Source organism: Zootoca vivipara, chromosome Z, assembly GCF_963506605.1.
Source record: "Zootoca vivipara chromosome Z, rZooViv1.1, whole genome shotgun sequence".
Lineage (NCBI taxonomy): Eukaryota > Metazoa > Chordata > Lepidosauria > Squamata > Lacertidae > Zootoca > Zootoca vivipara.
The window spans coordinates 30,118,851-30,134,807 of NC_083294.1; the positions used below are offsets into that span (position 1 = coordinate 30,118,851).

Genomic DNA, 15,957 nt, shown 5'->3' on the forward strand with positions numbered 1-15,957 from the left:
CGCGAGCAGTTTCAGCCTTCCAGTTTGGATTGCTACTCTCCGCACTCTCGCTCCCCGCCCCGTGTGACGACAGGTAGAAATTCATCGGGTGTAGCCTTCCTTGAACGGATAATCAGGGCGCGCGAAGAGCTTGCTTATGATTCCAGCCTGCCATGCAGCTGTTAACGGAGCAGGTGTCTTTGATCGAGAAAGAAAAGGAAAAAGTCAGTTTGGTGCAGAGCGACAACCAGCCCTAGCTTCATCGTCCAGGATAGTCCGGCTGAGTCTAGGATCCGGGGAGCTCCCCCACCCCGGACAGTGCCTGGGGCGGGGTCAAAGGGGTGGGATCTGGGGCTGGGAGGGACACGCGGGGCCGCTGCTTTGCAAACTTTGCAGAGTCTAGCCAGGACCGAGAGCCCCCGGGTGGGCTATTCCTCCTCCTCTGCTTTCCCAAAGCTTTGCAGAGCCAATAGCTGCCGCAGATATCTGTGCGCTCTCGCAGACAGACATCCAGCGGACGGGCGCCTTCTTCCTAATCCTGTACTGCATCTCTCTTCGCGTCTGCCGACAGTTTCTCACCCGTGCCAAAGAAGTTCGTGGGGATGTCGACCGCAGATGAGGACGGCTTCCTGCTCCGGCCTTTCAAGCTGATAGCCCTGCTGTGCGCCTTCATCGCTCTAGCCCTAGACGTGGCGGCTCTTCTGAGCCCTGCCTGGGTCACGTCGGAACGCTACTCCCGCTCCCTCTGGGTGTCTTGTATGCAAGGCCGGGATGATGTTTGGGAGTGCAGCTCCACCCTCCAGACTGGTAAGGGCCCCCTGGGGAGAGTTAGAAATGCTGGGAACATGCACAAAGAGTCGGGGAGCAAGGAGAAAAGACAGGGGGTGGGCAAAGTATTGCTGTATTTATTTTTTAGGCATTTGTTTTAGGCATTTGTTAAAATCGAAATCCTGCGTCATCCCACCAAATGGGAGTTTAATGGCATCAGCTCCTGAGAACTAGAATCTACTTTTATCAACTGCATAAAGTGTTATCTTGTAGAATACTAGGGCAGGAGATGCTAAACTGAGTGGACCAGTGGTCTGACCTGGTGTAAGGCAGATTTCTGCATTGAACAGATGGAGAACATGTGCCCCCCCCCCCGCTCCCTGATGCTGTTGGACTACAAGTCCCAGCCAGCATAGCCAAGGATAATGCGAATTGTGTTCCAGCAGCATGCAAGAGGTCATATGCCAGGGGGTTGGAGGGGGGGTTAGTGTGATCTCAGGCACCTGCTTCAGGTGCATCAGGTCTTCAGCACAGTGGTAGAGCATCCAACTTGAATGCAGAGCGTCCCAAGTTTATTCCTAGGAATCTTCAGGTGGAGGTGGAAGAGAGTCTTGCCCGGAAGCCTGGAAAGCTGCCTGCTGCCAGTCAGTGTGGACAATACTGAGCAAGATTGACCAATGGTCTGGGTTGGTGTAAGGCAGATTCCTACGTGCCTATATGTGTGGGTTTGTTTGTGTGTATTTTAAGACTTCAATCTGCTCCTGCCACACTCCATATGCATGCATAAAACATAAGCAGTGGAGTCAGAGGGAAATACAAGGCTAGTGCTACCATTAGGCTGTGTGAGGCAATCTCCTCCATCGACAGATGCTGGGTGTGGGTGTGTTCTCTTCAGTTGGAGACCAGAGCTGTGTCTAGGGTTGACCACCAGCAAAGAAAGTTGTTGAGCAGGTCAGATGTTAAATCAAAGAGGGGGGAGGGAGAAGCTAGCTTGGTAAAAGGTAAAGGTAAAGGGACCCCTGACCATTAGGTCCAGTTGTGACCGACTCTGGGGTTGCGCGCTCATCTCGCATTATTGGCCGAGGGAGCCGGCGTACAGCTTCCAGGTCATGTGGCCAGCATGACAAAGCCGCTTCTGGCAAACCAGAGCAGCACATGGAAACGCCGTTTACCTTCCCGCTGTAGCGGTTCCTATTTATCTACTTGCATTTTGATGTGCTTTCGAACTGCTAGGTTGGCAGGAGCTGGGACCAAGCAACGGGAGCTCACCCCGTCACAGGGATTCGAACCGCCGACCTTCTGATCAGCAAGCCCTAGGCTCAGTGGTTTAACCACAGCGCCACCTGGGTCCTTGGTATTGAAGCCAAAATGTCTGCATTGGACAATAAACTTTTTTGTTGTTGTGTAGACTTAGAAGGCCAGCAGCTGTATGAAGGTTGTCATAAAGAGTGTGATCCTAAATGTGACTACTCAGAAGTAAGCACATAAGATTTACCCCTCGGGTACATGGGATTGCAGCCAAAATACAGTACTGTATATATAAAATAATTGCAGTGACCATTTCTGAAGCAGCATTGATTTTGACATACCGGTAAAGTAAGTCATAATGGCAACATGCTCATGGTGGTATCAGGGGTGGTCATATGCAATTCTTCTTTCAGTACTGTTTGTGCTAGCAGAAGTTTTGGGATGAACATACTGCTTTGTTTCCCATCGGTGCACATCACATAGCTTCCTGCTGAAATCCTGTAATTTTGCATACCATAAATGGTTTTTCTTCTTTTGGGGGGTGAGGGGAGGGGGACAGGTAGTTGGCCTGCTCTCCTTCAGCTATGGTGCAAGCTGCCCTTGCAGATGGCAATAGTGCAGAAACAGTGAGGAAGCATCACAAGATCACTAATAAAGTGGAACTAAATGTAGTATTACTGTGCCAGTGACATGTTATGGAATACACCCTCCCCCAAAAACACCAATCTGGAAAGGCCCTAAGTTCAGATGAAGCTGTGGTTTGGGGCTGTGTATGTGTTAGTACATAGGCTCACTCAGCAGAAGGGTTTGGGTTAAAAGGAGAACTTGCCTGGTGTAAGTAAATCTGGTTTTCCAAGACTGTAAAGAAGTTCCCATTGCAGCAGTTTCCAGGGATTTTGTCTGCTGGCAAAGTAACTTGTTAGGACTGTATTCTTGGCTCTTTGGGGCATGGCCTCCTGTTCTGTTGCAAATGTCTTACTTCTGTTTTTCTATTAAAAAAATATTTTCAGGAAAGCCCAGAGGGCTGAAAGGCAGGTATCTTGGAACAGCTGTTTATTTTTAAGGGCAGCCTGCACACACACACACACACACACATCTTTTTTCTCTTCTTCATCACCGTTGTAAGGTAGGCTGTGCAGAAATAGTGTGACTGGCCTAAGGTTACCAAGGGAATAGAGATTTGAACCTGGGTTCCACTACACAGCATGAGTTATTGGAGGCTGCAATAAAGAGCGCTCTGGTATCATATCCAAGTCAACCTCCATTGGGAGCTGGCCTGCCAGCTAATGAATCTTCAGAAATTTGCAAGCCAGCTTCAAGGGGAGCCCCGGGTACATACACGAAGGTAGCCTAGCTTCCAGTTAGGGAGGCATGAATGGTGGTTGGTACGGCAGTAGATTTCCTAGAAAGGGTTGTGGCCTTTTCATCAGGTGGAGGGGGTGGAAGTGAGACCTGCTTGCTGCCTCAGTGTAAAGTTTCAAGGTGCAGTGAATACCTCAAGTTTAAGTGTGAACCTCTTAATTTTTCCAGATTCTCTTAAAGTAGCTTGCTGTTACCACCTTCTCCCTAGTTTATAGCATGGGGGTTACTGCCTAATGGCACAACAGGGCCAATTACCTATTGAACAAGCGCTGGCATTTGCTTTTCCTCTCCTGCAGGGTCTATTGTTTTGGCAGTAGAGCCAGAGACACATTAATCAGGAATGCAACAGGTGCTGAGGGAGGCAGCTGGGGAACTCCTTTTCTTTTCTTTTTGCAGCAATTCAAGCTTGCAAATTGGAAATGGGGGGGGGGTAGGTGGGTAGGAGGAGAGAAGAGTTTGACATTTGTCTCGGGTGTGAAGGCTCTTTGGTCTTTGCATGGAGAGTAACAGATGTTTGGCATTTGCTACCCAGGCTGCGCTCTGGAGCTCAAACCTGTGATTTATTGTCAGGCTCTTCTGCTGACCACCTGCTTACTGTCTAGAGTCCTTCACTGTCTTCTGCTCTCCCCTGCTCAGCTTGAGGAGTGGGAGACTTCATAGAAGAGGGGTTTGGGTGAACTCAAATTGTGAGTGCCCGTGAAGGAAGGGTGGATGAGGTGACAGAGAGGCCAGTTGCCCTTGCCCTGGATGAAGCGTGACCCCCAGATTCCACAGCGTTCAGTTTAACAAAAAGAGCTTCTAGCATTTGTAGGACCTGTGATACAAGGCAAAATGTGCAGGCACTTTTCTTTTGTTCTGTGAGAAACCTGCTTGCTCCCACCTTCTAGTTGCATGTGTTTATTTGTACCTTTTAACTACCCTGCCCTCCTCCGGAAAAATAAGAATCCTGCAGACCCCCCATAATCCTTCACACCCATCCAAACTTGCAGCAGTTAGGTTCATTTTTGTTCCGTGTAGAGATTCTTCAATTCAAGCTTCTATAATAAAAAAAAGTCCGCCTTTTTCCCTTTTGCAAGTTAGAAGTGGGAAACCGACTTTCCAGTCTCCTCCTGAGACAAAAATACAAGCAGCTTGAGAAAGAGCAAGGGCTGACAGCTGAGGGTGCTGGTGGAGCTGGAACAGTGAAGGTATTCAGTAAGGATGTATCACTTGTCTGGGGAACCTGAAGCCCTCCAGATGTTGCTGAAAACAACTGTCATCTCTGGCCTTTGGCCATGCTTGCAGGGGCTGACGCCGGGAGTTGTTGCTGAGGCACATCTGGAAGGCCAAATGCCCCTGATTCAGATTTGAGAATTCCCCTCCAGCTACTTGAATTCAAATTCCACAGAGGGGTGAAGCCCAAATGCCTAGATCAAATCATGATTCCCTCTGCTTGGTTCCTTGTCCCTACAGCAGGCCTTCAGCAAAACAAATAAACATTTCACTTTATTTTTAAATCTAGCATTTCCACCCATTTCCGATGAGAAAGCTCCTCCCTCTCCCTCTGGCGTCCAAAGTGTAGCTGCCTTTCCCTTGGAGGCAAAGGCCGCGCTGTTCTCTAAACCACTTCTGGCATAGTGAAAATTGTTCTGTTTATCCAGAGAGCTCTTCTGTGGATCTTGGATCAGTTATGGCCTGATGCATGTGGGGAGGCCTTGCAGCTGGCGGCGGAACCTCTGAGTCCTCCCAGCTGTGCCTGGAACAGGATGTTGAGCAGTGGTGACTCAGTTGCTCTGTATGGTTCTGTTTTTGTTTCTCTAAGTTCTGGGCTGGCAGTTCCTAAGAGCTGCAGTCCTAGTAGAAACACATACTGGAGCATAATCAGTAAGTCTGGTTCAAAATTGGGGTGTGGGTGGTGGTGAAAGGAGAGGGGCCCTAAGCTATAGCTTGTTTAGCTTATATGTAAATCTGCCACTGCTCGTGTGGATGCAAGATCATGGCCCTGGAAAAGCACATCTTTGGGGCTCTGTGATCTCATGAGGTCATGTGGCTTGCATGGGAGTACGGCTGGGAAAAAGGGCATCCCAGTTTGGGGCCTCAACATGTTGGAGGGCCTCTAAAGGTCTCAATCTGGCTCTGTTCCATAGGTTGCTGGGACCACAACTCCCATCAGTCCCAGCCAGCATGGTCAGTGGTCAGGGGTGATGGAAACTGTAGTTCAAAGCATCCAGATTGGGGAAGGCTGCTCTAGAGTCTCAGTTTTCCGAACTGCACTCTTGGGCTAAGCAGCCATTATTTTAAAAGCTGTGGAGAAGAGCTGGGCGGAAACATTGTGGGAATTTAGCCGGGTCATCCTTCAAAGAGGAGGCCCCTTTCTCCTTGTCCCACAGATGTCCCTAAAGTTAAAGTCTTGCTGCTGCATCTGACGTGGTCACAATTAACTGCTGATTAATAGGAACTGGGAACCAGTCCTTTGTTGTCACAATAGGCAGATAGTAAAAGGGCCCATGATTCTAGATGCTTCACTAGCTTCTTTCTGCTGTGCCAACCTGGTTCAGAATCATTCCCATCCCAGGATATGCTTTATCCATGTGTCTGCTTAGAAAGCTGTTTTATCAACTCCCCCTTATGCTGCCTCTCCCTTGTCTTGTTGCTTACGCTGAAGATGTGCCATTATATAAGGAGGAAAATTAAATATACTCCTGGTATAGGTGACTGATTCTGACTGACAGCTGCATGTATTGTTTGATGCCACTGACCTTTCCTGTGGTCTCTATAAATCACGTGTGCATATACAAGCAGAAATAGGCAAAGTTCCTTAATTTGCATAATTTTGCATTTCTTACTGGGGAGGGCTGTAAGCAGCTGTGCAGAGTTCTGAAGACACGCCCTCTGGATCTTATTCAGTCTGCCTGTGAGAATCAGCAGATATTTGTTTGCATGCTTTGGTCACAAGGGCTAGAAATTTGGGGTTGTTTTACTTACTTAGTTTGTTGAAGTGGGATTCCCCGGAAGCTGAAGCCTATGCCTTATTTTTTCCTAATTCGTACACGCACAGCATCACACTCTGCTAGCTATGCAAGCTCACCTCCCCACAAATCATATAAATATATATTGCAAGGTGTGGTTGGTTTTATATATACCTCCACACCTTGCAATCAAATGATTTTCAAAAGGGCTTACAGATTTTCAAAGGGGCTTAATAATATTTAAAAACCAATATTCACACACAGATATACTCCTCTCGCTGGTGATGAATGGGGACAGAGTATGCTATCTCTATCACCACAGCAGTTTCAGAAAAATTGGTAGTTGAATCAGAGTGGAGGAGAAGAGAGGGAGCGAGTATCCCACAGCTACTGCTCCTCTAGCTGTGAAGGATAGGGCCAATTTGGTCTTTCCCTTGTCAAGGGAGGCAGGAATATAGGAAACTCCCTTATACCAAGTCAATCTGCTGGTCTGTAGAACTCAGTATTGTCTGCACTGACTGCCAGAGATTCTCCAGGGTTTCAATAGCAGAAATTTCCAATTCTACCTAGAGATGCTGTGGACTGAACCCGCAACCTTCTGCATACAAAGCATTTTTTTTGGGGGGGGACACATAATTCGATGGCAGAGTTTCAGGCCCAGGTTCAGTTCTGCAGCATTGACATATTGGGAAGGCCCTCCGCCCCAAACCCTGGAGAGCTGCTGCCAGACAATACTCAGGTAGATGGTCCACTGACCTATGGCTCTGTCTGCCATGGCATGGCAACCTCCCAGCAGCCAAAGGCCCAGAGTATGCTGCCCTTTCAGGCTCAGGGAAATAAGAACATAGAAGAGTCTTGTTGGATGCTTGTTGGATGTTCACAGTACATGCTCATAGAACTTTTAGAGTTGGAAGGGACCCTGAGGGTAATCTTGTCCAACCCCCTGCGATGCATGAATCTTGGCTAGATCAAACATAACAGATGGCCATCCAACCTCTGCTTAAAAACCTCCAAGGAAGGAGAACCCACCACTTTTGGAGGGAGATTGCTCCAGTATTGGACAGCTCTTTCTGTCAGAAAGTTCTTCCTGATGTTTAGTCGGAGTCTCCTTTCTTGTAACTCAGAGCCATTGGTTTGAGGCCTACCCTCTGAAGCAGGAGAAAACAAGCTTGCCCCATCTTTTATGTGATAGTCAGTCTAGTCCTGCCATTTGTTTGCAAATAGCAGCCAGCCAGGTAGCCCTGGGAATCTTAGAGGCAGAGGAGGTGATGCCTTACTTATACCCCCAGCACTGAAGGTCTTTCCAAACCTAGTTTCCCCCTTTTTAAAGCTTTCATGGCTGATACTGGGACGGTCATAGAGGACCCCAGATGGTCAGAGACCTGAGTGATCTATGTCCTCAATAAATACAAAATAATGGGGTGGGGGTTCTTGGGGATACTCTGCATTAGGTTTGGAGGTGAGAAATACAACTTCATATCTCCATGACTAGACAAGTCTGTAGGCTCTGCCTTTCTCACTTTGTATCACAGGATAAATGATTTATGCATCAAGTAGGCAACTTGGCTGGAAAGTTCAACTCTTATTTCTGTTAGAATAAGCATTCGTTCTCTCAGTTTCAAATGTTCAGGCTGTGAGTGCCTGTGATTCATCAGCCAAAATAGAAGCACCTATGCAGAGGGGAAGAGCAGGATGCCTTGGCGGAGCTATAGAGTAAATGTCTATACACATGAATAGCCAAATTTGTATATCCAGACAAGATAGAGCCAGAGTCTGTGCAGCTTATTGGCTGATGGGAAGCTGTGTTCAGCAACTGGGTTGAGTAAGTGGATTCTCAAGGACTGATTGCTACAGCTCTGCAGAAACAATAGAGCCTTAAAAATTAGCAAGGTGCGTAAGTTAGACTTTAAGGTGCCACTGTATTGTTTGTTTGTTTTTGCTGAGACAGGCCCCATCTATACATTTAAAGCAATCTCATACAATTTCAATTTCATAAATAGTCCAAAGAATCCTGGGAACTAATTTGTTAAGGGTACCAAGAGTTGATAGGAGACCGCTATTCCTCTCACACAGCCAGAATTTCCAGCGTCCATCCCTCTTCATTGGGAATTTTTGCTTTGTGGGCTCTAAAACAGAGATGGAGAACTTCAGGGCCAGGGGTCAATGGCAGCCCACCTACCCTCTTGGCCCTCAAGATTCTTCCCAGGCCACACACCTCACCAGCCCTGCTCTGCACCCTCCTTTTTTAAACAATTTTATTATAAGCTCCTTGGGTGTTTTTGCATAGCTGGGATGTGTCCTTGAACACTGGCCATGCCTTTTGCTTGGTGGAATGGAGGACAGCGTGGGGTTTGTGATTGTGTGTAGAAAGCAGCCTACCACACAAAGGCAAATTTCACATTTATTGTATTTCTCTGCTCACTTCTGCCCCGGCCCCACCCACCACAGGCATGTGGCCCTCAGAAAGTGGTCCTTGAGCTGATAAACTGATCTAAAACGGCATATGTGTATGTCACTAGGTTTCTTGGTGACTAAACAAGACCCTCATCTCTGTTGATAGTGGTTTGAGAGTCTTTTTCACAATTGTTCCTTATCCTGCCCCCCCTCCCTTCCCACAGACTGGCAAATAGCTGCTTTGGTGTTGATCCTGACGGCAGCCACCATCACTTTGCTGTCATTCCTCTTGTCTCTGACTTCCTTCTGCCTGGGGATCTATAAGCGCTATTACCGGGTTGTTGCCATCCTCCTTTTTGCTGCTGGTACGTACCCTTTAACCTCTGCTTCTGTAACATTAGTTCATTTCTATACTGCTTTTATTTATTTATTTGAAATGTATTTATATACCGCTGTTCATAAAAATAAATAAATACCGGAGTGGTTTACAACAATTGTACATAAAACCACACGATAAAAACCGTATAGAAAAGTTAAAATCAGAAATCGGCTAAATATCAGGGCTCTCTGCTTTTGCTGCTGGGCCAGGAGTGCAGTGGGAGCCATATATAGTATGCTTTGCTGCAATGTTCAAGCACAGTCGCTATAGCTTACAACCCCTTCCATTTGCCCCATTTCTGTGCAATTGTTTTTTGCTTCTTTCAAAAAATACCTTGCAAGTTCTTGATGGGCTTGCCTAATATGCCCTTTCAGATACCCAAGCAGCATCAATAAGTAGGTAAGACCTAGCTAATTGCCGATGGCTGTCCTTTCCATTTTTACTCCAGATGAACTTGGGCCAAATATGCAACAGGCATTAAAGCCCTATCATGCCACTTTAAACAGCCTTGACATCCCTAAAAGAATCCTGAGAACTGTAGTTTGTTAAGGGTGCTAAGAATTATTAGACAGCCCCTATTTTGTCACAAAGCTACATTTCCCAGAGTGGATTAGCAATCAATCAATCCCTCTTCCTAGGGAACTCTGAGATTGGTAGCTCTGTTGGGGGGGGGGGAAGTTGTCAGCACCTTTAACAAGCTTATTGCTTATTATTATTTATTGATTTTATATTCCACCCTTCCTCCTCACAAAAGGAGCCATGGGTGGCCAATCCCAGGATTCTTTGGGAAAGCAATGACTTTTAAAGAAGCTTCATGATGCTTTAAATGTATAGTGCAGATACAGTCAAACCTCGGTTGTCAAACGTAATCCATTCCGGAAGCTCGTCAGACGTTCGGCTTCCGAAAAACATTTTTGGCGTTCGGGAGCCAAAAGGTTCCAAAACAGGCGTTCGGGGACCGAGGCTTGACTGTATGACCTTGGCTTAAGATAAATGTCGTGACCAGTTGGTTAACACAGAAGCAAGAACGTGGCAGACTTGGAGATCAGTTGTTCCTGATCTCCCTGGTGTTGCAAATGAGTCTCCATGGAACAAGTTTATTTTCCTTCTTTCTGTTTGGATTTCTAACAGACTCTTTTTTCTTTGTTGGATTGATCTAGTGGTTCTGCATGTCTGTGCCTTAATCCTCTACCCCATCAAATTCATCGACAGCAGCATGCTGAACAGTTACCATGAGTTCAACTGGGGCTACGGCTTAGGCTGGGGCTCTGCCGTCTTCATGCTGGGTGCTGCCATCCTTTACTGCTTACGCACAGATTTGTATGAAGATGCGTACTACTGAGGCAGGCAGATGGAGCTGGACTGGATTAGCAGACTGCTGGGACCAGACTGGTAGACAGGAGGAGAGAGATGAAATGGGGAAAGGAGTGGTGGATTGGCACACTTGGCCCTTCCAGATGTGCACCTCATCTTGGCAAGAAGCTGGCAGACGCCTTGAAAAATGAAGATGCAAAGATCTTGAGTTGGACACCCTTCAAAGAATTAGAGGAATAAAAAACTATAAAAGAGCCATACTTCTCCATCGAATAACTAGCTTGAGATCTTTCTCATGTTTCTATTATTCTATGCAGGAAATGTTGTCTTTATATTTAAAGAGAACAACCCCCTGTGTTGAAGTAGAACTTTGCTGCCTTTATTTTGAGGTGCTTAGCACACCCTTTCACGTAGCTGCAGGTGACAGGTGGGAGAGCATAGGGTGAAGTTAACTGGATCTGTAAATGTATCGGTGGTAAATCCACTTGATCCTGGGGAACCAGAAGGGCGCAGAGACTGGTTTGCTGGTGGTGATCTTGGCCCCTGTTCTGTGCAGAAAGTGTGTGGGTTTGTATAGCTGCAGAGTTGAATAAACCAACCTATTAAAATGAGATTGCCATGGTGCATGTTTTTGTGTTGTATGTATGTGAAAGCTTTGAACAGCTCAGCATTCCTCAGCAGAGAATGGAGTTGAAAAGGTCAGGGTTGGTGGGGAGGGTATCAGTGTAGGTGGAAACAGTCACATCAGATTAATTGAAATCAGTAAGGAAACTCATGTTCCTTGCACAATGGATGAGAAACTGGGAAGGCAGCACCATTCAACTTCTTTGCCTCTTTGAGAAAACACACACACACAAATGGGACATAGGAAATGCTCCTATTGGCCCATCTAGCTTGCTTTGACTACACCGGAGGTAGGCAACATGGTGGCCCCAAATGTTTTGGACTACAATTCCTATCAGCGCCAGCAAGTGTGGTCATTTGTTCAAGGATGATGGGAGTTGTATTCCAAGGCATCTAGAGGACACTGCGTGGGCTGTGTCTCATCTACACTAACATGGCACCTTAGGATTTCAGACATGTGTTCCCTGCAATGCTAGGGATTGAATCTGGGACTGTTTGTGTCCTAAGAAGATGCTCTACCCAGACTGACTTCCCCATATGGCTTACTCTGTTAAAACAAACAAAACAGCCTGAATGTAGAAGCTGAGATTATTTTTCAACAGCTAATGGAGAAAGACCAGATTTCATTTCAGCTGTTTTGTTTATAAAGGTAATTCTTTATCACCCTGTCATACAAAGAATATAATGACCAGAATTATTATTACTACTACTACTACTACTACTATTTAAAGTCAACAACTACAAAGGGCTGTCAGCATAAAAATAACCCCAAGAGATGCCTGAAAGTTGCAACTGATGGGCCTACTGAATCTCCACTAGAAAAGTGCCTTCCAGTACGAGCCCAGCAACACTCAATGCCCAACTGCTGGTTTTGAGGCAAGCTGGGTCTCTGTAACCTGGGAAACAACTAACAACACTCATCTCCATGATTTCAGTGATCGAGCTGGGATATAAGGACTCTGGTGGTCTTTAAGGTATCCTTGACTCAAGTTCCTCAGTGCTTTCTCTGTTAACACAAGAACCTTCAACCTGGCCTGGTAACATGGTGAAAAGGTAAAAGGTCCGCATCCCCAGTGGACACTGGCTAACTATTGGAAGGGGGAAACGGGATTCCTCCAGGGAGGGAAGAACACAATTGAATATGTAGAAGAGGCCATGGCTGGCATATTAAACAGGAGTACTCCATACTGCAACATTTTGTTGCAGGTCACACTTCTCTCTACTAAAGGTAAAGTCCAGTGCTTTTCTAAATAAAGGCAAGGTATCTTCCTTCATTATCTCAGCACTTGGGAAACATAAGAATACAAATTAGTTATGACCTAATTTACTTACTGCCAGATAAATGAATTCCCTCCCCCTGCCCCATCATGAAATCTGAGTGTGACAGGGTTTTAAGCAACTATCCTAGTGTTTGGTGCACATGGAGCAGCTGTTAAAAGATAAAGGGATCCCTGACCATTAGGTCCAGTTGTGACCGACTCTGGGGTTGCGATGCTCATCTCACTTTACTGGCCAAGGGAGCCGGCGTACAGCTTCCAGGTCATGTGGCCAGCATGACCAGAGCAGCACGCGGAAACGCTGTTTACCTTCCCGCTGTAGCGGTCCCTATTTATCTACTTGTACTTTGACGTGCTTTCGAACTGCTAAGTTGACAGGAGTTGGGACCAAGTAACGGGAGCTCACCCCGTCACGGGGATTCAAACCGCTGACCTTCTGATCAGCAAGCCCTACACTCTGTGGTTTAACCCACAGCGCCACCCACCACCTTACCTATCTGAGTATCCTCTAGGTGTTTTGGACTGTGATTCCCATGGGTTGGTGCCAACTGGGGCTGATGGGAGTTGTAGTTAGTGTAAAGCATCTGCAAGGCACTAGGATGTGAAAATCTATCAATAACCAATCAATCTACCTGCCTACCAAATTAGCTTTTCTTATCTTCTGCCTGAAAAATATTCTGTGTCACTCAGAAGCTTCCTTTGATATCAGCACTGTCTTTCAAAATACTGTACGTCCCCTTCAAGCAAAGTTTCTTATCGCTGTCCTTTGAAATGGGGTCAGCACAGCCACAGACTGCCATAGAACATACCTTGATAGTAAGTATAAAGTGCAGGAAGAAAATTGTGCCATCGTGTGGCTATGGTCAGGCTCTGCACTGCTGACCACATTAGTCACATCTGTACCTAACATTAAACGCAGTATTGTACCAGTCATAGCTTCTCCCTGCTCAAGAATTCTGGGAATTGTAGTTTACTAAGAGTTGTTAGGAGACCCCTATTCTCCCTGCAAAGTGAAAATTCTGAGTGGTTTAGCCATCAATCCCTCTTGCCAGGGGACTGGGAAATAGAGATCGGTGAGGGTGATAGGGGTCTCCAAACAACTCTTAGCACCAACTACACTTATCACTTATTTTATAACACGGGTAGGAAACCTCTACCCTGTAGGCCAAATGAAGCCCCCCAGGCCACTCTGGTCCTCAGAATGCTCATTGTGCCATGCCCCTCATCAGCCTTGCTCTGCACTCTCAAGTTATTTTGCCTGTTTGGAAACTTTCCTCTATGATTATACTTCTTGCTTAAGTAGATTGAAAGATTGTGCACAGGGGGGGGGGGCCTTTCAGAGAAACCCCTGGGTTCTGCACATGTGGAATGGAGCCCACAGTACTAAGATAAGAGTCATTTCACGGATCGTTATCAACAAAGGTGTGTGTGTGTGTGTGTGTGTGTGTGAGAGAGAGAGAGAGAGAGAGAGAGAGAGAGAATGAATAAGATACAGTTCGGTAAAATAAGTAATAATTACTTTGATAAATAAATATTTCACAATATCTCCCAAAGAATGTGTGGGTTGGTATTTTCTTGCACCTTCTGTACCAATACCAATGAAAACACTGCATTTCTTCTTCTTTTTAGTAACATTGTCTCTGTTCTCTGACTCTGACAATGTTGGTCCATCTCAGTGTGCATACTGCAGAAAAATTCATGCATAGTAGGAATATGACATTTTACATGTTTTTTATTATGCATGTGTTTTCTATGAGGTTAACTTTGCACCTAAGAGACACTGTCCTTATGTCAATTTATCTGAGAGCTGCTTTCCATGGTTGGGGAAATGTGCTGAGCAGATTCTCAGAGGTACTTTGTCTTGAAAGACGTTTTTCAAAACAGCTGATTTTCTCCCTATAGGGTTTCACAGATTTTTGCCTTTAGGTTATTTTACGTAAATATTAGAAAACTGTCCGTGGCAAATTGCATTCAGCAGCTGCTTACAGGTGTTTAACAATGTGCCTAGAACCTTTGACACATTAATATTTGCAACAGCAGTTAGGTACGTTGTTCTGGTTTGGGTTTGGCTTTCTATGCTGAAGGTACCATAGTCTCCACCAAGGAGGGAAGTAATTTGATTCAACTAGGATTTTAAAGTGAATCTACCACACTTTGCAAACCATACGTGAACTGAAACACTACTATTGTTTGAAATTTGCACTTTGCCTAATTCTGTGATGCAGTTCTCCAGCAAAAACAAAATGTACAAAAATGCACATACTGTATTAGGCATATATTTGTAATTACGGTATATAAAATCCTGGTGAGTGGAGTGCTGGCAACATCCTGACCCAAGATATTGGTCTTTGTCAGGCAGGCAGTCAAGTTATGTTTCCATAGCAGTGACCAGAGGAGAAATGACCACTGGGAGGAACACAGAGAGAAGAAACACCATGATGCATCTGTAGCAGTACAACTGGATGCCGTTATCTGCCCCAGCTGCAACAAAACATGCCTCTCCTGTATAAATCTCTCCAGCCACAATGGGCGCTGCAACTGTCCAACAAGCTTGACCTCACCCCTAAAGGCACACTCCTCCATTGTCTTCCAAAAACAGACAGATGCCAACTCAACTCAATATAAAGTGCATTATATTAGGGAAATTGCTTGCAAAAAATGTGTACATTATGAGAAATCTGCACTAAAATGCCAATGGGTTTTCAGGAGTTTTTCTTTAAAAAAATTGTAACCTGTAACAGAAATTGTAGAGAACTGGATATAAGACTGGGAAAAATGAAAAGAAAGAAAAATGGGTTGACATAATCAAGTGGTAAGTGAAGATTACTCAACTTTTATGTGTGGGGAAATAAAGTTAATGTATGCACATCAAAATGCAAGTAGATAAATAGGAACCGCTATAGCGGGAAGGTGTCATGCTGGCCACATGACCTGGAAGCTATACGCCAGCTCCCTCGGCCAATAATGCGAGATGAGCGCGCAACCCCAGAGTCGGTCACGACTGGACCTAATGGTCAGGGGTCCCTTTACCTTATGGGACCCAGGTGGCGCTGTGGTTAAACCACTGAACCTAGGGCTTGCTGATCAGAAGGTCGGCGGTTCGAATCCCTGTGACGGGGTGAGCTCCCGTTGCTTGGTCCCAGCTCCTGCCAACCTAGCAGTTCGAAAGCACGTCAAAATGCAAGTAGATAAATAGGGACCGCTACAGCGGGAAGGTAAACAGCGTTTCCATGTGCTGCTCTGGTTTGCCAGAAGCGGCTTTGTCATGCTGGCCACATGACCTGGAAGCTATACGCCGGCTCCCTCGGCCAATAATGCAAGATGAGCGCGCAACCCCAGAGTCGGTCACGACTGAACCTAATGGTCAGGGGTCCCTTTACCTTTACCTTATAGCAGGAAGGTAAACGGCGTTTCCATGTGCTGCTCTGGTTTGCCAGAAGCGGCTTTGTCATGCTGGCCACATGACCTGGAAGCTATAAGCCAGCTCCCTCGGCCAATAATGCGAGATGAGCGCGCAACCCCAGAGTCGGTCACGACTGGACCTAATGGTCAGGGGTCCCTTTACCTTTTATACCAAATGACTAATGGCAGATTACCACAACCAATGAACATAAATTAATGATGATGATGATGATGATGATGATAATCTTTTACAGTGGTACTT

General features: G+C 46.1%; 1 protein-coding gene across 1 annotated transcript; it reads left to right on the plus strand.

The window, feature by feature from the left end:
* Positions 1–346: 346 nt before the first annotated feature.
* LOC118084062 (transmembrane protein 47) lies at positions 347–11,003 on the plus strand. The gene is made up of 3 exons (XM_035113306.2): positions 347–786; positions 8,924–9,064; positions 10,239–11,003. Exons 1-3 carry the CDS (start codon positions 582–584, stop codon positions 10,418–10,420), a joined length of 528 nt encoding a protein of 175 aa, XP_034969197.1. The 5' UTR covers positions 347–581; the 3' UTR covers positions 10,421–11,003.
* The last annotated feature ends 4,954 nt before the right edge of the window (positions 11,004–15,957 follow it).

Bases quoted from the DNA above. Each gene is read 5' to 3' on its own strand.
- LOC118084062 (XM_035113306.2), top strand. From the start codon at position 582: ATGTCGACCGCAGATGAGGACGGCTTCCTGCTCCGGCCTTTCAAGCTG. The intron at 787-8,923 runs GTAAGGGCCCCC...CCCTTCCCACAG, and splicing joins CAGCTCCACCCTCCAGACTG to ACTGGCAAATAGCTGCTTTG. The intron at 9,065-10,238 runs GTACGTACCCTT...GGATTGATCTAG, and splicing joins CATCCTCCTTTTTGCTGCTG to TGGTTCTGCATGTCTGTGCC.